Source organism: Schistocerca piceifrons, chromosome 3 (assembly GCF_021461385.2).
Source record: "Schistocerca piceifrons isolate TAMUIC-IGC-003096 chromosome 3, iqSchPice1.1, whole genome shotgun sequence".
Taxonomy (NCBI): domain Eukaryota; kingdom Metazoa; phylum Arthropoda; class Insecta; order Orthoptera; family Acrididae; genus Schistocerca; species Schistocerca piceifrons.
The window spans coordinates 850707838-850731255 of NC_060140.1; the positions used below are offsets into that span (position 1 = coordinate 850707838).

At 44.6% G+C, this 23418-nt stretch overlaps 1 protein-coding gene across 1 annotated transcript in view; it reads right to left on the reverse strand.

Moving 5' to 3' along the window:
• Positions 1 to 207: 207 nt before the first annotated feature.
• LOC124789313 (chitooligosaccharidolytic beta-N-acetylglucosaminidase-like) overlaps positions 208 to 23418 on the reverse strand; it is a 325333-nt gene continuing 302122 nt past the window's right edge. The window contains exons 8-9 of the mRNA XM_047256627.1: positions 10931 to 11165; positions 208 to 476 (exon numbers count right to left, since the gene is read on the reverse strand). Coding sequence (XP_047112583.1) covers positions 288 to 476; positions 10931 to 11165 — 424 coding nt within the window. The 3' untranslated portion in view covers positions 208 to 287. The remainder of the gene's footprint in view (positions 477 to 10930; positions 11166 to 23418) is intronic.

Below are 23418 nucleotides of genomic sequence, written 5' to 3' on the forward strand. Positions count from 1 at the left end.
CCAGTGTGACTGTGTTCTCTCTCCTTTGCTGTTGTCACATTCACCTCTCACTTGCCGGATGACAGTCGAAGAGAGCAACGGATTGCAGGCGATATTGCTGACGAGATTGCCAGCCATTTATCGTCACTATGTGGGTCTTGAGCGTGCCGGGTCTGTGCGCTGAAAGGTGGATACCTGAGGGGATATCAGTTCAAAACAGGAGAGCGGTACAGAACAAGACGTAGCCTTTATTGGCGGCAGGAACTTGTGCAGAGCGGTACAGCAGAGTGTTGAGCTGGTGCCTGCGGCTAGTGGCAGGCGCCCTCGTTCAGCACGCAGTAGCGCGGCGCCAGGGCCTCCGCTCGGACCCCGGCGGCTACCAGCCTGGCGCGGTGGGCGTGCAGCCGCGGCTCCGCCTCCCTGGCCGACGTGCCGGGGTTCGACCACAGGCGCTCCGCCAGCGCCGCCGCGCGCGGCCACACGCGCGCGTCCAGCGACTGCGAACAACACAGGAAGGGCTCAGGCTGTCTCCAAGAGCCAGCGCAGTGTGCTACACCGTCACAGCTAAACAATGCGTACAGGCGAGATTTTGTCTGGGGCGATACACAAACTGTCACAGTAGCAGGTGCTAGGGAGCGGTGATGATGATGATGATGATGTTTGGTTTGTGGCGAGCTCAACTTGTAATGCTATTGTAAATATAATACTGCCATTAATCTGTATATTTCAAAATTTTTTGCTCCGTAATAATTTTGAAAAATTAAGCAAATACTATAACGAGAGTAAGCTTTTGTTAAGTGTAGTTTATCTGTTTAAAATAACCTCTTTGACGTAGGTGGAATAAATGTATTAAAACATATTTTCTAAATAATTATGTAATATTCAAAGTACAACTGTAATTAATTATGTCAATTTTGTATGTACTGGGTGATCAAAAAGTCAGTATAAATTTGAAAACTGAATAAATCACGTAATAATGTAGATAGAGAAGTACAAATTGACACACCTGCTTGGAATGACATGGGGTTAAAAAAAAAAAAAAAGTTCAAAAAATATCCGACAGATGGCGCTTCATCTGATCAGAATAGCAATAATTAGCATAACAAAGTAAGACACAGCAAAGATGATGTTCTTTACAGGAAATGCTCAATATGTCCACCATCATTCCTCAACAATAGCTGTAGTCGAGGAATAATGTTGTGAAGAGCACTGTAAAGCATGTCCGGAGTTATGGTGATGCATTGGCGTCGGATGCTGTCTTTCAGCATTCCTAGAGCTGTCGGTCGATCACGATACACTTGCGACTTCAGGTAACGCCAAAGCCAATAATCGCACGGACTGAGGTCTGGGGACCTGGGAGGCCAAGCATGACGAAAGTGGCGGCTGAGCACACGATCATCACCAAACGATGCGCGCAAGAGATCTTTCACGCGTCTAGCAGTATGGGGTGGTTCTAATAAAACCCCATGTCATTCCAAGCATGTGTGTCAATTTTTACCTCTCTGTCTACATTATTCCGTGGTTTATTAAGTTTTCAAATTTATACTGACTTTTTGATCACCCAGTATATACTGTCATACAATTGTAGATGTTTCATACTTAGGGTTTTTGTAAGCAGAAGTGTAAATTGAAAAGGTGTAGGGATCATAGGTAGAACGGAACTCCGTTCTGTGGTGGAATGGAAAAGGTGGTGGGGCGCGCGAGTGAGAATTGGCGCGAAAGTGGCTCAGACAGTCTCGGTAGCTGCCCTGAAAGTGGTGAACACGCATTACTTTGGTCAAGCTCTAGAGGCCCCGAACTTACCTGCAAGACTGGGTTTTGGCCTCGGACGTGTTCTACATGATTGGCGCAGTACGGCAATAAGTTGATAGCTCAGAAATTTGCAATTTTATCGTCGCCACCAAGAGAAAGACAGAGATATGCAAATCAAGAGCCGTACCTGCGCAATGTTACTACGCAGCACCGCCTCACGCCACCTTCGACATCAGTAACAGGCAAAGTACTTTATTTACAAGTGTATCACAGTATGAACCATCCATCTTCAATCAGTGGAATATAAGTGTTAAATGTACCTTTGTGTTTGACCGTAATTTTCCTATTTCATGTACCTCAGTAGGGTCCTTACCTAAACGAATTTATTCCGAGTATCCTAATGTTTATTGAAGCTTGAATAATAGTAAATTACTGGCAATAGTACTGTTTTGGGAGTAAATTCTAAAAATCATTGTTAAATACTAAAGTTTGCACGTATCAGTTTAAGGGCCGCCGCTTTGCGTGACCATGAGGTTAAGTTTTCAATATCATTTCTGAAAGTAAAGTAACATAATTGTTTAACTGCAATAATCTTAACAGTAATTGTTCGTGTTGCTTCTCCATGTCAAAGAAAGCCAGACAAATATTGGTGTTAGTAAAACATTAACAAATAACAGTCCTAAAGAAATGAAATTTAGTCATGTTAAATAATAGTTTTGGTCATATGAATGATAGCTATAAGTTTAATATATGTTTTTTGTATCCTTGTTGAAACATATGTGTGTCTTCTTTAAATAATTACTGAAGTATAGTGATAAATTCCATAAGTAACAGAAAGTGGAATTAATAGTACTTACTGCCAAGCGACCGTAGTAAATGAAAATTAAGTGGTTGTATTTAAATTACGTAGTAAGTGAAAGTAGTTATTTATTCAGTGTCGAAAATTGACTTCATCTTTTTGTATAGACACTGTGCCCGATTTGGGCTGGCGGCCGTTTTATTAAGCGAAACAGTTTATTGTTATAACGGATTTTGTCTGACTAAAGGTTTCCAAAAGTAATTATTCTCACTGCTTTTCCCACAAACTGTGATTCGGAGAAAAACAGTTCGATACTTCACCATTAGGTTGAACACGGTTAAAATTTCTCTCTGTGAGTCGATGGTTTGGAGTGTTACTGCTGCGTAATTTTGTGGTGGTGTTCCTGCCGCTACTTACTACACAGTTCTGACATTCCGAATCGCGGATCTTTCGTCTTTACAGTGGTAGAACTTAAACGTTCTGGTACCGTACTGACGAGAACGCGAAAGAACTGTTGCAAACTCCGGGTCATCAGTGCCCGTACAGAGTCCAAATTTTTACACAGTCCAATTTTTTACACAATCCAAACTAGCCACTGTCACGAATGATGATAATGATGATGATGAAATAACGAGGACAACACAAACACCCAGTCCCCGGGTAGAGGTAGGGAGCGGGGATACTTTCTGGAAAATATCATAATCTAGTCATGTATTTTATACGAGGGAAATTTCATAAATAACGCACAGCTTGGTACTACTGTGGACTCTTTGATACAACGACAATGGAAATTACGTCAGATGTACATTACTGGCCATTAAAATTGCTACACCACGAAGATGACGTGCTACAGACGCGAAATTTAACCGACAGGAAGAAGATGCTGTGATATGCAAATGATTAGCTTTTCAGAGCATTCACACGAGGTTGGCACCGGTGGCGTCACCTACAATGGGCTGACATGAGGAAAGTTTACAACCGATTTCTCATACACAAACAGCAGTTGACCAGCGTTGTCTGGTGAAGCGTTGTTTTGGTGCCTCGTGTAAGGAGAAGAAATGCGTGGAGGAGAAATGCGTACCATCACGTTTCCGACTTTGATAAAGGTCGGATTGTAGCCTATTGCGATTGCGGTTTATCGTATGGCGACATTGCTGCTCGCGTCGGTCGAGATCCAATGACTGTTAGCAGAATATGGAATCGGTGGTTTCAGGAGGGTAATACGGAACACCGTGCTGGATCCCAACGGCCTCCTATCACTAGCAGTCGAGATGACAGGCATCTTATCCGCATGGCTGTAACGGATCGTGCAGCCACGTCTCTATCTCCGAGTCAACAGATGGGGACGTTTGCAACACAACAACCATCTGCACGAACAGTTCGACGACGTTTGCAACAGCATGGAGTATCAGCTCGGAGACCATGGCTGCGGTTACCCCTGACGCTGCATCACAGACAGGAGTGCCTGCGATGGTGTACTCAACGGTGAACCTAGGTGCACGAATGGCAAAACGTCATTTTTTCGGATGAATCTAGGTTCTGTTTACAGCATCATGATGGTCGCATCCGTGTTTGGTGACATCGCGGTGAACGCACATTGGAAGCGTGTATTCGTCATCGCCATACTGGCGTATCACTCGGCGTGATGGTATGGGGTGCCATTGGTTACACGTCTCGGTCACCTCTTGCTCGCGTTGACGCCACTTTGAACAGTGGACGTTACATTTCAGATGTGTTACGACCCGTGGCTCTACCCTTCATTCGATCCCTGCGAAACCCTACATTTCAGCAGGATAATGCACTACCGCATGTTGCAGGTCCTGTACGGGCCTTTCTGGATACAGTAAATGTTCGACTGTTGCCCTGGCCAGCACATTCTCCAGATCTGTCACCAATTGAAAACGTCTGGTCTATGGTGGCCGAGCAACTGGCTCATCACAATACGCCAGTCACTACTCTTGATAAACTGTGGCATTGTGTTGAAGCTGCATGGGCAGCTGTACCTGTACACGCCATCCAAGCTTTGTTTGACTCAATGCCCAGGCAGAGGTGGTTGTTCTGGGTACTGATTTCTCATGAACTATGCACCCAACTTGCGTGAAAATGTAATCACATGTCAGTTCTAGTATAATATATTTGTCCAATGAATACCCGTTTATCATCTGCATTTGTTCTTGGTGTAGCAATTTTAATGGCCAGTAATATTGTTGGGGCCTCGAGGAAGGAGCTCATGTTTTTGTTTTTTCGCTGTGTACTGTAACATAAAATAGGCGACAGATAGAAATGGGCCCTGCAATGGTCTCGGGTATTGTTATTGTTGAAGACCAGAGGTCGTACACCAAGACTGAAACGTTTTAATCGTTTTCGTGTTGGTTGTATGAGCATAGTCGATAATCCAAGACCCGCAAGGCTGAAAACGTCAACAGATGAACGAGATGTGAAACTTGTGGCAGGTGCTCGTGAAGAAGATGGCAGTGCGACTTATGAGGAACTCTCTGAAGCCACAGGAATTTACCCAACATCAGTGTTCCGTATTGTGACCAATGAGTTAAAGAAGAGAAAAATTTCTTCGAGATGGGTCATACACTGTTCGACTGCTGAAGAGAAGCATTACCGCTTGGACATTGCAACCTTGCTGAAGCAACGATTCGATTGTGATGTCTAAGAATTCTTGTGTGGGATTGTCGCTATTGGTGAAACGTGAGTTAGAGACTTTGAACCGGAGTTGATTTCACAGCCGAATGAGTGGAGAACTTCAGATTCTCCACGTCCAAAAAAATTTCGACGTGCTCAATCAAAGCTGTAACAAATGATGTTTCTTTCTTATGATCACCAAGGAATTATCATGGCAGATAGTCCCCTGTCGAACAACTGTCACAGCAGTGTATTATCGTAACTTCATGCAAAACTGCGCAGAAAAATGCACAACACCGGACCTGAATTGCTTTCGGATGGGCCACTAATTCTCCATGACAATGCTCGCCCCCAAAATCGGCGATGTTGTAGCCCAAGAACTGCGCGAATACGGATGGGAGGTGATGGCGCATCCTCCTTACAGCCCGGACGTCAATCCACCTCTGCTTCTACTTGTTCCCGAAGTTGAAAAAAGCTATACGTGGACTTCGTTATCTTTCTTTGCAAGTGCTCTCTACCATCGTTACCTGAGCTATTCGACAGTTGAACAGAAGTGGTGTCCTGGATGGAGTAATAGAGCTTCCGAGACGTTGGGATCTAATTATAGAGAAGCAAGAACACTGTAATGAAGGACTGTAAAGAAATATTGATAAAAAGGTGTAAGTAAAAAAAGTGTGTGCTTTATCTATCAAATGTCACTTGTATTTTAAAATTTTGAAAAAAACTTATACTTTTTAATGATCTCTTATACTAGATTCCGTAATTTTTCAGTAAAACTCAAGCCAAAAATGTAAGTCTTAGTAGTGAATGTCACCTTTCAAAATAAATATATTAATATTTTCGGGTTCGGGACCCTTCTTAAATATCTTACATGTTTTCAAAGTGTATAATGTGAATAAAAGTCAACAACAATTTACGAAATTTGCATTTTTAAGTTTTTGGTGGTTGTCATAGAGTATTCGTCCCTTCAGTTTTCACTATACGGAAAATGCGTTTGTGTTGTTAAGGTTGGGCTAAAATATACGTTCAGATTCTGGAGCCTACTTATACCTCAGTACCTATTTAAAAAGTTAACGAAATTTGCGATTCTTCTAACTTTTGTTGTGGGTATAAAGTTCCTCTCTTCCCTCTCTCTTTGTAGTAAACATTATTGAAAATGACTTGTTATTGCTAATGTAAAACACTGTCGAAAGTGGAAACTGTCCCATAATGAACACTTTGATAGAAAGTTAGCAGACTGATACTGCAGTATTTCCGTGCCTGTAGGTTATGTTGATTAAAATGCACCGTCGTGCGAGCTTATATTCAGTACTTTTAGAAGTGGTAAAGTGCGAGCTTGTAGAATATAAGGTCGCGAGATCGAATCCTGGTCAGACACTGAAATTTTTCAGTCTACCCTGACGCTAGCCTTCACCTTTCTTTCATTGATATAAAGAAGTTCCAGGAACGACACGTGGTTCGGACTCCACTTCAAACTGTAGGTTCCCTTTCTCCAGTTGGATAACTGGAGTAGGTTAAGGACGCGCGGGTTGCCGAAATGGTGTCCATTTGAAAGACCTTACAGGCAGGCGACCGAACATCTCTGTTGAGGAACTCCCAAACAATCAAGCCATGTGAACTTATTTCACTGGGTGTGTCTAAAGTTGGCGGGACTTCTGAGATGGAGGTCGCAACGCAGCATGCCCGGAGTACCTGCAAGTGGAGCGTATCGCTACATTTCGTACTTTGGTGAGGTAGGTCTGTTCATTGACGTGAGGGATACGGAAGCTACATACCTACAGCTGTCTCTAGCGAAGTGGATGCAGAACCAGTGACCACGAGACGGACTGAGGAGAGCGGTGTGGCTACAGTAGTAGTTACAAGACTACACCACGAGAAGCGGGTAGGGCTGTTCGACTGGCTCTGACGAACAGACAGACGACAGCAGGTGAAATCCGGAAAGAGGTTACAGGCAGACCGGCACCACGAACAGGATACTGGAAGATCGGGTGAGATGAGTTGTCACGACATTATGGCACAGACAACAGATTGGCGCCAGAACGTCCATAGACGACATTGTGAAAGGCCACAGAAAAGAGCGATTCTGAAGACTCATACGTCTCCAACTGCTAGAATCATGGTGTCGGGACTTTTGGATATGACAACAAGACTGATCTGGTAACTGTTGAAGAGCGACAAAATGCTCGCCAGTATGTGGCAAGAATGGTAAACCCAGTACTTTTACCCTTCATAACTAGGGTACCAAATGGCGTATTGCACCATGATAGTGCTAGGACGCCACACTGCAGTTCACCCGACAGACGGATCCTAGACACAGATCCTGGGCGACCCTACCTTATCTCTGATTTGTCGCTCATGCAGTATGTATGGCACGCGACGGTATCAGGCTCCAGTCACCAATTTTAGTGAGCTGACACAGCACGTGCTTCAGGAATGGTAAGAAATTCCTCAAGAAGAGATTCTAATGCTGTTTGCTTCCATGCCGCAACGAATACGTAGTCTACACGTGCCTGTGGGAGTCACGCATCGCACCAGTGTTGACGACCGACGACAGTCTCCAATGGAATGACAGTGTAATCATTTAATAGCCGTTAGGTGATCAACATGTCCCCAAAGTTTCGTAAATATCGGACTGGTACTTCATGGTGATTCCATTTAGGACAGTCTAGCTTCTGGGATATTATTTTCCCAGAACCCTACCACATAATGTAAGTCTTTCATTCGCCTTCCTTACTACTAATTTTACCTAATAGTATCGTTTCTTAGAATTTGCCCTAAATATACTGCCCTAAATATACCTGTGTAAAGCGGAATGGAGCACTGCATGTCACAAGGCATGGACCGCCAGTGTAAGAGGAGGAGGGGAGAGCTGTGTTGCCAGCGGAGAAGCAATGAGAGCTGGATGGGTCGGTCAGGAGAGCGGGGTGGTCAGTGGGTGTCAACTGAGTAACGCATCCATCACGGACGTTTCGGCCCGTCCAAGGTTGCTCCAATCGACTGTTGGTGATGTGACTGTGAAGTGCAAACGCGAAGGAACAATGACAGCTAAACCAACCCGAGATAGACCTCAAGCATTGACGGGGAGGAACCGTCCATCATATAGGGGGGGGGGGGGGGTTGTAAAAAATCTGATGAAAGCAGCAGAAGGGATCACTCGTGAGCTCTAAAGTGCTGCCAGTAGTTCAGCTAGCACGATGACTCCGCATAGGCAGTTAAGGAGAATGGGGTACAATGGTCGAGCTGCCCATCATAAGCCACACATTTCCACAGGGTGTCTCAAACCGGGAAACAACGGCCGAAAACGTATATTTATTGTCTTGCAAACCTAACAACGACGTGGCCCCAAGTGACGACCGCCAGTCTCAATGCATGCATTTCAATGACACATGAAGTTCTGCAGCACTCTCTCGAAGATCCTTGGTGTCTCTTGTACCAGGACGCAGGCAGTTTGAACCGTAGGAAGTAGGTCTTCAGTCGCTTCTACGGGGGTTTCACATATCAACGTCTCGACGTCAGTCCAGAGGAAAAAACCCAGAGGTGTGAGATCTGGCAATCGAGCTGGCCTTGGGACAGGACTTCCAGGTCCAACTGTGATGAACCTTTTGCATTTCTTACTTTTATGTTTTCGTTTTCTTTAAAGGCAAAGAGAAAAGGTGAAGCGTTAGCCCAGCGAAGAGACTGTGCCTACCGTCATGTATTTTTGATATTCAAATGTTAAAAAACATGTTTTTCCTGTCCCTCAGTAGGAGGAAGGAATTGCCATCTGCTAGACAACGGAGGTAGCCATTTTGGGCGATGTGAGTAAGTGAAGAGTATGTATTTTCTATGTGCATCGAACAAAAGAATATAGTATTATTCTTTTAACTGAAAGATTGCATGAGTTATTATTTCAAGTAGTAATGTAATAAGAACAACTGAAGCCCATCTGCGTACTTCAGAAAATTTACGAAGATCCGATTAAGGCAACATGGACACGGTCAAGATTTTGTAGGTGGATATGGCAATCGGACATAATATTATTAATTTGTAAGCATAAATATACCACAAGAAAAAGACTATTTCATTTATGTGAAACTAATATAAAAGGATTCTTTACCCATTTACAGTCATAGCCCAGTTTATTGTGCTTGTCCGAGTGCTGAAAAAATAATCTCATTAATTCAATATATCTAAAAGGCCACACACTTTATTATATATATATATATATATATATATATATATATATATATATATATATATTATAAAGTGGCGACCATGACAGGAGTAAATACTGTATACTGTCGGAAAAAATAAGTCTCTTTATTTAGGGGGACAGTATACAACTCAGCAGTGGAGGTATGCAATGTTCAGGTGCTCGTGCAGATTAACATCAAAGTGGGTGGCGCACCATCGTCTTGAAACCACATCCTTCTGCGAACAACAAAAGTATCTTTGCGAGAGTGCAATCATCACTTTCAACAGTTACTGTGAGCTATGTCCTTCTTATGTGGTGTACATTGTGTATGTCTGTAACACAATAAACATGCATTTCCAACCATTGGTTCCCTATCACAATATAATCAGTACTGGACCCACTATCACCTGTGAAATCAGAGCCAAAAGTTTGAGGCACCCTGCAGAGTCAGTGCTGGGCGACGCTTGAGATTGTGTAAAGAGCGACGCCATTGGGCAATGAATGACTGGAAACGAATGGTTTGGAGTGATGAATGACTCATAGTTTGTGGCAATCCGATGGAATGCCTGCGGAATGTTGTCTGCCACTATGTGCAGAGCCAACAATGAAATATGGAGGAGGGAGTGTTATGGTATGGGGCTGTTTTCCATGGTTATGGTATGGTCCTCTTATTGCGCACAAGAAAACACTAAATATGGAAGGATATGAGCAGCAACCACAGTGTATTGCACGCAGTAGAGGAAAAAGTTCGGAGATGATATTTTTTTGGATCAATATGACAATGCACCCTGTCACAGAGCAGCACCTGTGAGGCATGGGTTTGTAGAGTTCCAAAGGTGGACTCGTCTGCCCAGAGTGCCCAACTGAAGCCAATGAAACACATGTGGGATGGGTTGGAATACTGATGTCACCTCAGACTACAGTGGGCAACATCACTACCCTCTCTGTTTTCGACTCTTGAGGAAGAATGGGTTGCCATTGCTCCACAGACATTCAGGCACCTCATTGGAAGTGTCCCCAGTAGCATTCAAGCTGTCATAAAGACGAAGAGTGAACACACTCCATATTAATGTCTCATAGTATGGGTCTGCGAACTTTTCATCAGACAATGTTCTTATACAATGGGATGAGCATGAGATGTTGGCTATTAATCCTATAATCACATATCATCAGGTTGTTTCTGTTTCATGTAGGCATTATCTTACGTTTATATACATTTAAAGAGAGCTGCATTTCATTACATAAAGTGGACGTTTTGTACTAATATTTCTGTAGTTCCCAATCATTGTCCATTGATGATACTTCCCTGTAAACACCTGAAGCATCAGTAAAGAGCGGAAAGTAATAGTGATACCAGAAGACACTCCGCTACTCGCTGTATGATGGCATTAGTAGTACAGGCGTGGATCAAGTGAAACTTTTCAGACCCATCTGCCTGCCAACCCTCCTGATAGGGTTGGGTTGAGATTGGGGTTGAGGTTGGGTGTTTTTGTTGGGGCTGGGTGTTGGGGTTGGGGCTGGGGCTGCGGTTGGAGTCGAGGTTGGGTTTGGGGTTGCAGTTGGGGCTGGGGTCGAGTGCTGGCGCCACTGACCTGGTCGTCGACGAGCTCCCCCCAGCTGGCGACCTCGCCACCCAGCACGCCCTGTGCCATGGAGCCAGGCAGCCGGTTGCTGTAGACGGCCTTCCAGTCGTGGTAGCGCGTGCTGCCCCAGAAGCCGTGGTCCAGGTACCAGGCGTCCTTGGTCGCCACCACGAGCCGGTAGCCCAGCGCCAGCAGCTGCTGTGGCAGCGGGTCGCCGCCCTCCACCCACGTCTCGATCACGTACCTGCCGGCACACCCAGCACACCGGTGTAACAGAGCCTACCGCCCTTCTACCAGCAGTTTCTAGTAGAAAGCTGCAGCAGCCAAGTGTTAGCAAGCGACTCGTCTTCCAGAACGGTCACGGAACAGAAAACACATCTATACAAGATCAATCAGAACTGCACCAATAAAATTTGGAGGATTGGATCTTTGTTGCTGCAAAAATTCCTTCACAACAGCGGAAAAGCCTGCAATACGCAGTCACCAAAACACAAAAGGATGTAGTTTCTCGTAGGCAGAGATGCAAAAGTACTGTGCTGTGGTTGCTGTCGTTGTAGCGAAAGCTTCTTCCGAAGGTGGCTCAGAATTTTGACCATACACGAGCCTAAATGTTTAACTCGGAAACGTAATGAAATAAAATATAATGATTGAGAATTCGTCTTGGTATGATGTAGGAGTGTTCATATTTTTAAAAATAACAGAAATTCGATATATCGATTATTGGAAAATACTATTTCCGGCCCACGATATATCGAAAACAGTATTGATACACCATAAAAAAAGAAAATCGACGTACCGGCCTACAAAAAGAAAAACAGCTGCACATTGTAAATTTACAGGAGGTTTTAGAGCTGTATATGTCAGTATTGATTTATTATTAGATATTCTGTACATCAACAAGTTACTGCCTGCTTATCCTCCTTAGAGCAAGAATTGAAAGGAAAACGGTGCACGTTCACTCTTGACGATAATCAGTTTGCTAACAATGGTAACTACATGTCAGTTGCACAACAAAAGGTGTGCGATCGGTCCGTCGTTCAGTTTCGACGCGTAGCGGACTCGTCTTGAACACTTCCTGCCAACTTCCCTGTTTTTTCATTTCTGTAAACGCCAGCGACCTAGCAGTTGTAGTGTCAAAATTGCGGTGTGCTGCTAAAGGTGGTAGGTAGTTTCTGTTCGCAGCGCCGACTACATCAGCATATCCGCTCACACGTCTCCTCTTATTGCAAAAACCGATCTTGTCATTTACATTAGGGTCATCTTTTTCAATAACTGTTTTTGATGAACGCTGATGTGAAGAAACAGCACATTAGTTGTGTCAAAAATTGTTTTTTAACGCAACTGGTGTGCTATTTCCCCACATCGGAAATCTTGTTATTCCATTCACACCACCTCCTCCCCGTGCAATCGGACTTTTTCTTTGCACCACCTATGCTTGCGCCACACAGTCAAAGAGAAAGACTGGACGTGATGGGTGCTTAAAAAGTAGTAGACTCCTTCGCACAATGAAAGTAAAATTATGTTCTACTACAATTTCAAAAGAAAAATTTTGTATAATTACTGAAAACTGCGAAATAAAAAATATCTGCACTCGATATTGCCGTTTCGATATCGTGTAAAAGTCATCTCCGGATTTAGTAAACAAAACCCCCAAAAGAATGCAAATTACAGAACTCTCATGTAAGGCTTTAGGGCGAAAAAATGGTCAAAGAGGTTTTAATAACGCTCAATGATATCTGCGAAAGCAAGTAAGCTCACTCATGGCTTTGAGAGAGCTGCAATCTCAAGAGTTTCAGAACGTAAATATAAGCTGTCAAACTTAAAATCCCCATTGTGTTTACAGCCTGCACCAGTTAGAAATGGCTTGCTTTACTGTGATTGGTCGGACCTCGGAAGTTAATAGCGGACGCCCCAATTTACGTATTGTACCAAACGTAACATATAAAAACGTAAAATTAGCTAACGAAATAGCGGCACACACATACGTGTCGAAACACATCCCTTAAAGACACGTAATGATATTGTACATACAGCGGCATTCAATATAAACAGATAGGCGATATTAACAAACAGTAATACTAGAGAAATAATATCGCGAACAATGACGACATGAAATTTTGAATCCACCCAGTATAGAATTACATTTATTAAGAGAAGCACTTATATGAAATTAAATTAAAATAATCAGAATCGCTTTCTAACTGTTTACTGAGAGAGAGCTTTGTGAGAATCCTTATCTGCGCGCAGCAGGAGATGTGAGATTTCGTCAACAACCAGGCGGTGGCGGCGGGGAAATGATAGCAAATTGGTCAATAGTAAACTGCAGCTATCATGTCCAGTTGTCTCGTTTATGGTCCACTTGACGGTAATGTTATTCCTTGGTCGCCTTCCGTTGGGTGTAACGTTGTCAGAAGCTACCAGTACTATGCAGCGCAACACAAGTAAATGATCACTTCTTTGAAACCTCAAATCGTTTTTCCATTGTGACACAGAAGTTTGAAATTTGGCTCATTGGTACCTCCAACTTTCCTTTGTAATGGTGCAAAGGCATGGCGACGCTTCAGACAGCAGGATGTCAACACATACGGAAAAAACTGCAATAGCTCAGAAGTTCATGCGAGCGGTAAGATGAGTTAATGACGTCACGTTGGCACAAAATTGCATCACAATTATGCCGACCACCACTGTGGACGTGTCACACGATGGGAAGGTCACTATACCCCCTATTACCCACATTTTACCCCTTCGTTCGAAGCCTCTGAGATGGAGGTCAGAACCATGACCCCTAACGTTGAAATCACATGGGTTTCATAGAAGGGCCGAGGAAAACATTTCGAACGCATCACCGTTCAGAGCCGACACAAAAAGGTCTGAGGAGGTGGCGTAAAAGGTGTCAATGAAACCACCCACTCCCAAGGGGCGTTCGTTTTCACACATTTCGCGCTCGAAAACATAAGTTTAGAGTGGACTGTACAACAGAATGACGTTCTTGACAAATTTTGGTAGCATCCAAAACGTGCTATATTTGCAACAAGTAACAGCTGTATATCACATGCTGGATGCTGCCATAGTTTCGCTATCACAGTGTAAATACATACAAATTGTGTAAAGGGGTGTGAAGTGATGTACCAACTGGCCATCAAAATGGAAGCAGACAATGAAAACCAACAGAAAAAAAGCCGCCCGTACTGTCGCAGTGAGTACAAAACTAAAAATTTTGCATCTGTATCGACTGATAAACGATACTCATGACGATGCATTAAAGCATGTTCCATCTTCTTGTCACAGAGCCAGCACCCTGTATTATGCTAGAAATAGATATGTAACTTCCAGATAGCCATCTGAAATGAACTTGAGAAGGTTCTAAAACCGGTCCTTGGAACAATAAATATTTTAAACAGTGACTGGTTGCAGTTTTATGTATTTATATTTTTATAGCTTCTTTTTCGCCCCCTCCCACGACCTATGCATGGAGAGATGCGACGTTGATACACACCTAAATGAAATGGCAAAGGGTCCCCTTAAGGCCCTGCCCTTCAGTGGCATCCTTGGTATCACTCGAGAACTTGAGTTGGTCACTTTAAAACTGCCCCTGTGTGGAAGAACTCATTCGATTATCCCTGCACACAGGAAAGAGAAGCAACCCATTCCACAGTAGCGCCTGACGGTTGCGTACGAAATCAGAGGGGTGTCGAAAGGGTTACCTATCTGGACAGCGGGTAAAGATCGCTAGATGGATACTCTGTTCAGAGGCATTTTAAAGCGCCCACGAAAGGTGTGCCAGTGGTATCTATGGTGTCGGTAAACTGGGGGATTAGATAGGCTCTTTGCCATTTTATTCACGTGTGATTCAAAGTCAAATCCCACTGTACACACGCCGCAGGAGTCCTCGAGAAAAGAGGGATGAAAAGGCATAAACGAACTTATTCTGCTTCGAATTACGTTCAGATTTCGTCGAAAGGTTTTAAATGGTTCCTAGTGGTTCCATACTGCATACCTAAATAAAAATTGCTGTTCCGTTACACTCCGAAGTATCGAGATGATGTTCAATGGGTTTTCAGACCTGCGACGTCCTTAGAAAAGGGTTGAATCGTCTGGGGTGTCAGCAGTGGCAAAATTTGTCAAGAACGTCATTCTGTTGCACACCCTACTGTAAACTTGTGTTTTCGAGCGCGAAATGTGTGAAAACGAACGCCCCCTAAGGAATGAGTGGCTTCATTGACGCCTTATGCTCCACCTCCTGTGGCCTTTTTGTGTCGATACTGAGCGACAGTGTGTTCGAAATGTTTTCCTCGGGCGCCCATAAGAAACCCGCGCGATTTCAACGCTAGGCATCACGATTTTGACCTCCATCGCAGAGGCGTTATACGAAGGTAAGAGAGGGTGTGACGACTTCCCAGCGTGAGGCGCGTCCACAGTGGCGTTCGGCAGAATTTTTGTGAAATTTGTGCCAGTGTTGCATCATTAACCCACCTTGCATCTCACATGAACTTCTGTGCTCTGGCCTTATATTTGCATGTGTCAACGCCTTGCTGTTTGAGGCGTCGCCGAGCCGCAGAGTGACGTTGGAGGGCGCCATGCTTTTACACCACTACTCAGGAACGTTGGAGGCACCTCTGAGAGAAAGTTCAAACTTTTGTGTCTCAATGGGAGGCAATTATGGAGTTTCAAAGAAACGGTCTTTCAGTAGTGTTGTTCAGTGTGTGCAGAGCAATTCAGCTTGGGTTTTTAAGTAGCCTCCAACACCTTCAGAAACAACGAGATTTTCATATTCTCTGGCTCGCTATGCACGAACTACACTCCTGGAAATTGAAATCAGAACACCGTGAATTCATTGTCCCAGGAAGGGGAAACTTTATTGACACATTCCTGGGGTCAGATACATCACATGATAACACTGACAGAACCACAGGCACATAGACACAGGCAACAGAGCATGCACAATGTCGGCACTAGTACAGTGTATATCCACCTTTCGCAGCTATGCAGGCTGCTATTCTCCCATGGAGACGATCGTAGAGATGCTGGATGTAGTCCTGTGGAACGGCTTGCCATGCCATTTCCACCTGGCGCCTCAGTTGGACCAGCGTTCGTGCTGGACGTGCAGACCGCGTGAGACGACGCTTCATCCAGTCCCAAACATGCTCAATGGGGGACAGATCCGGAGATCTTGCTGGCCAGGGTAGTTGACTTACACCTTCTAGAGCACGTTGGGTGGCACGGGATACATGCGGACGTGCATTGTCCTGTTGGAACAGCAAGTTCCCTTGCCGGTCTAGGAATGGTAGAACGATGGGTTCGATGACGGTTTGGATGTACCGTGCACTATTCAGTGTCCCCTCGACGATCACCAGTGGTGTACGGCCAGTGTAGGAGATCGCTCCTCACACCATGATGCCGGGTGTTGGCCCTGTGTGCCTCGGTCGTATGCAGTCCTGATTGTGGCGCTCACCTGCACGGCGCCAAACACGCAAACGACCATCATTGGCACCAAGGCAGAAGCGACTCTCATCGCTGAAGACGACACGTCTCCATTCGTCCCTCCATTCACGCCTGTCGCGACACCACTGGAGGCGGGCTGCACGATGTTGGGGCGTGAGCGGAAGACGGCCTAACGGTGTGCGGGACCGTAGCCCAGCTTCATGGAGACGGTTGCGAATGGTCCTCGCCGATACCCCAGGAGCAACAGTGTCCCTAATTTGCTGGGAAGTGGCGGTGCGGTCCCCTACGGCACTGCGTAGGATCCTACGGTCTTGGCGTGCATCCGTGCGTCGCTGCGGTCCGGCCCCAGGTCGACGGGCACGTGCACCTTCCGCCGACCACTGGCGACAACATCGATGTACTGTGGAGACCTCACGCCCCACGTGTTGAGCAATTCGGCGGTACGTCCACCCGGCCTCCCGCATGCCCACTATAGCCCTCGCTCAAAGTCCGTCAACTGCACATACGGTTCACGTCCACGCTGTCGCGGCATGCTACCAGTGTTAAAGACTGCGATGGAGCTTCGTATGCCACGGCAAACTGGCTGACACTGACGGCGGCGGTGCACAAATGCTGCGCAGCTAGCGCCATTCGACGGCCAACACCGCGGTTCCTGGTGTGTCCGCTGTGCCGTGCGTGTGATCATTGCTTGTACAGCCCTCTCGCAGTGTCCGGAGCAAGTATGGTGGGTCTGACACACCGGTGTCAATGTGTTCTTTTTTCCATTTCCAGGAGTGTATTAATGCTACAGAAAAATGAACAGGTGATTGTTGTAGGAAATTTAATGTAGATAAATTTTGTCTTGGGTATGTTTTTGTTTGAGGCTATGGGTTTCGAGTTGTTCAAGAATGATGTACAGAAGTGACCTTCAAACTCAACTCCATCCCCATTCCCATCCCTCACCAGTCGGAATTTCTAGTATATTATCCGTGCCACTTCCTTCTATCACTGTACAAAGAATTGCGAACTACACGAACTATTCCCGATATTCGACATTTTTCGTCTGTAATGAGTGGCCTATTACGCCACCGGTATAATCAGCTATTTCGTTAACGTTATTAATTTGAACGTATCCGTGAGGCTAACGAAAGAAGAACGACTTTTATAATCGTTTCAATAAAACTAAATATGCTGACAATTCTGTCCAGACTCAAACCTCACAAAAACAATAGTTTCGTAGTCAGAAGGCTTGACGAATACAACGACTTTATTTGATGCTGCTAAAATTCATAAAATTATGAGGTAAAATGTAAACAAACGTCAATTTCACAATCTGCAAGTGCTCGACGAAGCCGATGGCATAATAAGGCCAAGACCGAAGAAGGTCGAATGCGATAAATGTATTGGGAGGGAGTGCTATGAGCATCATAATAGAATGACCGGTTGAGGCTTAGTGTAAGGGTGCATTTGAAGATCACTTTTGTACATTTCTCTTGAATAAATCGAAAACAACAAGCTCTAGCGAAAACGACATTAAATTTCTTACAAAAAAGTGTTGTTCATTTTTTGTATAGGAGTAATACTCGTAGTTCGACCGTGGCGAGCGCGAGAATATAAAAATCTCGCGCATGTTTTGACGGTGCTGCAGGTTGCATAAAACACTTCAGTAGTGTCAGCAGAATCAGCCTGTATCGGCTGAAGTTCGATGTGTACGACGATAAGATTTCAGACGCACGATACAGTTATTAATGTCAAGAACACAGTTTTGAAAAATACGAAATTCACTTCGACTAGCAAGCGGATCCTGAAGTTACAGTTTGTCCATTTTATCACACCCGTTACATCCGTGAATTCACAGTCCGGTGAACAGCTTTAAAGTGTACAAAACTGCTTAACTGTTTTAATAGCAACTGTTAATGCTGTAAAATGCATGAAACCTGATTAAGTCATAAATGTAAGATCTTAGAACACGTTAGTTATTACAACTCACGCCACAGCAATCAGTTCAAAGCAACAGACGCCAATCAGTGATCACACACATGTGTGTTGTCCGTTCAGTTTGGAGCGAGGCTCAAAACAGTTTAACACTTTCCTTTCACAGTGACCACGTAAATATTGAGCCCATTCCGTATTCGGAAAGTAAGTGTGCGCCAGTATTTGACGTAAGTTTTGCACGCTGCATACACGGGGACTCTCTCTCACTGTTCGACTGATTATCCGTATGGGTTTCGCTCCCACTGCTCGTGTAGCAGTTTCCTTTTATACATTACTTTTATCAGTAGTATTACGCAGATTATCATAACATTAAAATTTTAGCATACTCAAATAATTAAGTAAACTTGTTAGTATGAAATTTGTATGGTAACACTAGAAGGGTAATACATCCTGTAGTTACACTTTACACTATAGAACAAGATAGCTGAACCAGCAAATATACATAAAAAGTAAAGAGAAGACAAGAAATGACTACTCACTGGGGCTGTGCTCTTCCAAAACTACGGTTCAGTACATAAATGACGGAGTAAATGGTAGAATTAACGATAATATTGGCAGCGTTGGGAGGGAAAGAAACAAAAAACGAATGTAGAAGAGAGAAACTGGGAGCTGACGATATCTCTCTGCTTTGTTTCTTTGTTTGCTTGATTGTTTGTTCAGCACATAATTAGAGCTGCACGTCATTCAGTGCTAGTTTACTGCGTATATCCTTAAAGAATACAAACTGCATTCTGTAAGAAAAAAAATTGATGGCATAACTTCTGCACTTTTATATGCAGGTACAATTTACATGCAAATTCGTAAAAAATCTATACAAGTATTGTTGTTATTTTGTATTCAGTAGGAAGTTCATCATTATCAAAGGCAAGAGTTTCCTGCTATTATTAATAAATGCGAAAGCAGTTTAAGAATAACAGAAACATGTTTTCTACAAGTCTGACCAAGTACTGAAACGATGTTTTATTTTTTTGTGGGAATTGCGTTTTACAGTGCCATATGATAAATCTATATTGTTCTTTTTTAATTTTTAGTATAATGCCCCTGTAGTTTACTTTGCAGATCAACAATTTTTGAGTAAAATCTGAGTTAAACATTGGCAATTTCATTTTTGCTATAAGTAGTGTGTTTATTTTTAACTAACAGACAGGAGGATAACTGTGTAGAACAAAAATGTTCTGTAGGTTACGCAGGCCTATCTGTATCCTAACTCAGTTTCTGGACGGTTCGTCGCTTCCGGTTTCTAAGGGTACCTACGCGTAGCAAGACACTGATGACATACATAACAGAACGATCGAGATGAGGTACAGGGCGACACGTATGCGGCACACCTAATGAACGGGTAACGTGGCCACGATCTTAACTGACCGAGGCTACTACCGTAGTGCAGGCTCTCTAATGATGGTCTACAGTACCCTATGGTAGTTTTACAACTCTAACACTCAAAGTTAGCAAAGTCTTCATAAACTGAGTCGTTATGTCAGTCTGCCGCTGCATTCAGAGGACCCTCACAAGAGGAGCAAATCGGCCACCTCTTCAACAGTAAATCTACGCATACTGCCTTGTATCAGTCTTAGCGTACAGCTAGCAGTGCCGCAACAACAGACTCGTGACACAACCAAGCAGTCCTGAATGCGACCTCGAAGGCGGAGAGGAAAGTATGGTCTACTCTGATCAACAACAAGAACCGTGAGTAAGCGTGACAAATTTGTTTGCTAGCAGGACAGCCACGCGGGGTAGCCGCGCAGTCTAAGGCGCCTTGTCACGGTTCGCGCGGCTCCCCCCGTCGGAGGTTCAAGTCCTCCCTCGGGCATGGTTGTGTATGTTGTCCTTAGCGTACGTTAGTTTAAGTTAGATGAAGTAGGTGTGTAAGCATAGGGACCGATGACCTCAGCAGTTTGGTCCTATAGGAACTTTCCACAAATTTCCAAATTTTGCAAGCAGGACACACTCAGGCCTGTCGTCTCGTGTGGGGTATTTTGCAGGTATTTTCATGGAGGTAGAAAATGAAAAGAAATGATATTAATCTGTGATGAACCACTGGAGCCCACACGTCCCTTATAACAAAATACTCAGAAAATTATGTAAGTCTGCAGGCTTTCGTGACCGTTGTCACTGAAGTTAAAATCTTCTGGGTTATTAGGTCGCGTCATATTTCTTCTAAAATTATCGACGTTTCGACCCCTCTGCAGGGCCCCGGATTCTTAGAGTCAGCTGAGTTAGCCCATCTCGAGGTCACCTTTCGTCAGAGTGATTGCAGTGAGAAAGATATCAAGGCGTGCGTTGCGCTATCGACCAGCTGCGTACCGGATGGCATCAAAGTCTACGGCCTTTTTGCCTTACCCATGGAGCATTTCGAACAAGATTTGTGGTGGAGGGCACCATGTACCACAACTGGTCACTTCATTTCCTATTTCACTCGCAAATAGAGTGAGGAAAAAACGGGTGTCCGCATGCCTCCATACGAGGCCTAATCTCTCTAATGTTATCTTCGTGGTTCGTACGCGCAATGTATGTTGGTGGCCGCAGAATCGCTCGGCAGTCGGCCTCAACTGGCGGTCCTTTTAAATTTTCTCAACAGCGTTCCTCGGAAAAAAACGTAGCCTTCCCTCCAGGAATTCCCATTTCAGTTCCCGAAGGATCTCCACAATACATGTATGTTCTTCGAACCTTCCGGTAACAAATCCAGCAGTCGGCCTGTGAATTGCTTCGATGTCTTTCTTCAATCCGAGCTGGTACGGATCCCAAACACTCGAGCAGTACTCAAGAATAGGATGCACTAGTGCTGTGTACGCCTTCTCCATTATAGATGAGCTACACTTTGCTAAAATTCTCCCAATTAATTGAAGTAGACCATTTGCCTTCCCCACCACAGTTGTCACATGCTCGTCCCACCTCATATCGCTTTGCAACGTTACGTCCAGATATTTCAACGACTTCACTGTCTCAAGCAGGACAGTAGTAATATTGAACCGAACATTACAAGTTTGATCTTTATACTCATCCTCATTAACTTACATTTTTCCACTTTTAGGGCTAGCTGCCATCATCACACTAACTGGAAATTTTGTCTTCCTACACTCAACTTCGACACCTTACCGTACGGCCGGCCAGTGTTCAAATGGTTCAAATGGCTCTGAGCACTATGGGACTTAACTTCTAAGGTCATGAGTCCCCTATACTTAGAACTACCTAAACCTAACTAACCTATGGACGTTACACACATCCATGCCCGAGGCAGTATTCGATCCTGCGACCGTAGCGGTCGCGCGGTTCCAGACTGTAGCGCCGGCCACTGTCCCCGAGCCGTTCTACGCGCTTCAGTTCGGAACCACGCGGCTGCTGCGGCCGCAGGTTCGAATTCTGCCTCGGGCATGGATGTGTGTAACGTCCTTAGGTTAGTTAGGTTTAGGTAGTTCTAAGTCTAGGGGACTGTTGACCTCAGATGTTAAGTCCCATGGTGCTTGGAGCCATTTTCTTACTGTACGCCACAGCATCATCAGCAAACAACTGCAGATTCCTGCCCACCCTGTCAGCCAAATCATTTACGTATATACAGAACAACAGCGGTCCTATCACACTTCCCTTAGACACTGCTGACGATACCCTTGAACACTCGCCGTCGAGGAGAATATACTGAATTCTATTACTTAAGAAGTCTTCGAGCCACTCAGATATCTGTGAACTTATTCCACATGCTCGTACCTTCGTTAACAGCCTGCAATGCGGCACCCTGTCAAATGCTTTCCGGAAATCTAGAAATATGTAATCTGCCTCTTGCCCTTCATCCATAGTTCTCAGTACATCAAGTGAGAAGAGTGGAAGCTGAGTTTCGCACGAGCGATGCTTTCTACAACCATGCTGATGTTAAGAGTGATCCAAGATCAGGGTCCTTTTAGGTACCGTAAAGGATGATCTCGGTTTGCATGAGGCGGGTGTTTACCGTATTTCTTGCAGGTGTGCCACGTCGTGTATCGGTCAGACTATCAGGACTGTGGACGATCGCTGTACTAATCGTAAGCGGCACACACACTTACAAGAGCCGAGCAAATCCGTCGTTGCAGAACATTTTCTTGGCACCGGTCATCCTTTAGAATATAACAACGCGGACATTCTGGCACGCAGTTCTAGCTACTCGTATAGCGTTACGAAGGAAGTAGTTGAAATTAAATTAACGAGTAATGTGGTAAATAGACTTGGTGCTTTTTCTTTAAACTCTGCATTGAATTCAGCGCTCTCTCTCTCTCTTGTAAAAAAAAAAAAAAAAAAAAAAAAAGGAGGGACAGAGTTAATGCTACCACACCAATTTATTATTGATTTAAATATCTACAACTCCTGACGTCGACCGTCTTTGGTTTGTGTGACGGCGCCTTTGTTTACAGTGTACGTTTGTGTTATCCTTCCGGAGTTCCTCTGCAACTGAGGTTTTAAATTCCCTTGCACAGCACTCACCTGCTGCAGCTTTGCCTTTGAAATGGCAGGGTGTGCTCCTGTCGTAATATCAGAGGTTGTCGACGTCGTCACCCGGCTGCATTTTCGTAAGTTATCTGAAAGCTGTAAACGCCGGCAGAAACCCAGGTCTCATACACAGAAAATGTCCACGAACGACTTCCGAAATTTTGTTGGTGGAGTTGGGGGTTCACTCTGTAGACCTATAACGCCGACGTTCATCTGCATTCAAATGGCTCTGAGCACTATAGGACTTAACTGCTGAGGTCATCAGTCCCCTAGAACTTAGAACTACTTAAACCTAACTAACCTAAGGACATTACACACATCCATGCCCGAGGCAGGATTCGAACCTGCGACCGTAGCTGTCGCGCGGTTCCAGAGTGTAGCGCCTAGAACCGCACGGCCACAACTGCCGGCGACGTTAATCTACTGTAGAATTATGGGCGTGCGGATGTGAAGGGGTTCTGTAGTGCTCAGTGCACGCAATAGTGATTCTCCCACGTGGTAGTCGGGCGCGGTCGACCGTAACCCTGACGACGAATATGCGAGGGCTCAAGTTCCCATGCCCTCAAACATCGGTTCACTGCCACATCTGAATGCCCCACAAATCTGGATGCTGCACGATGCGACCA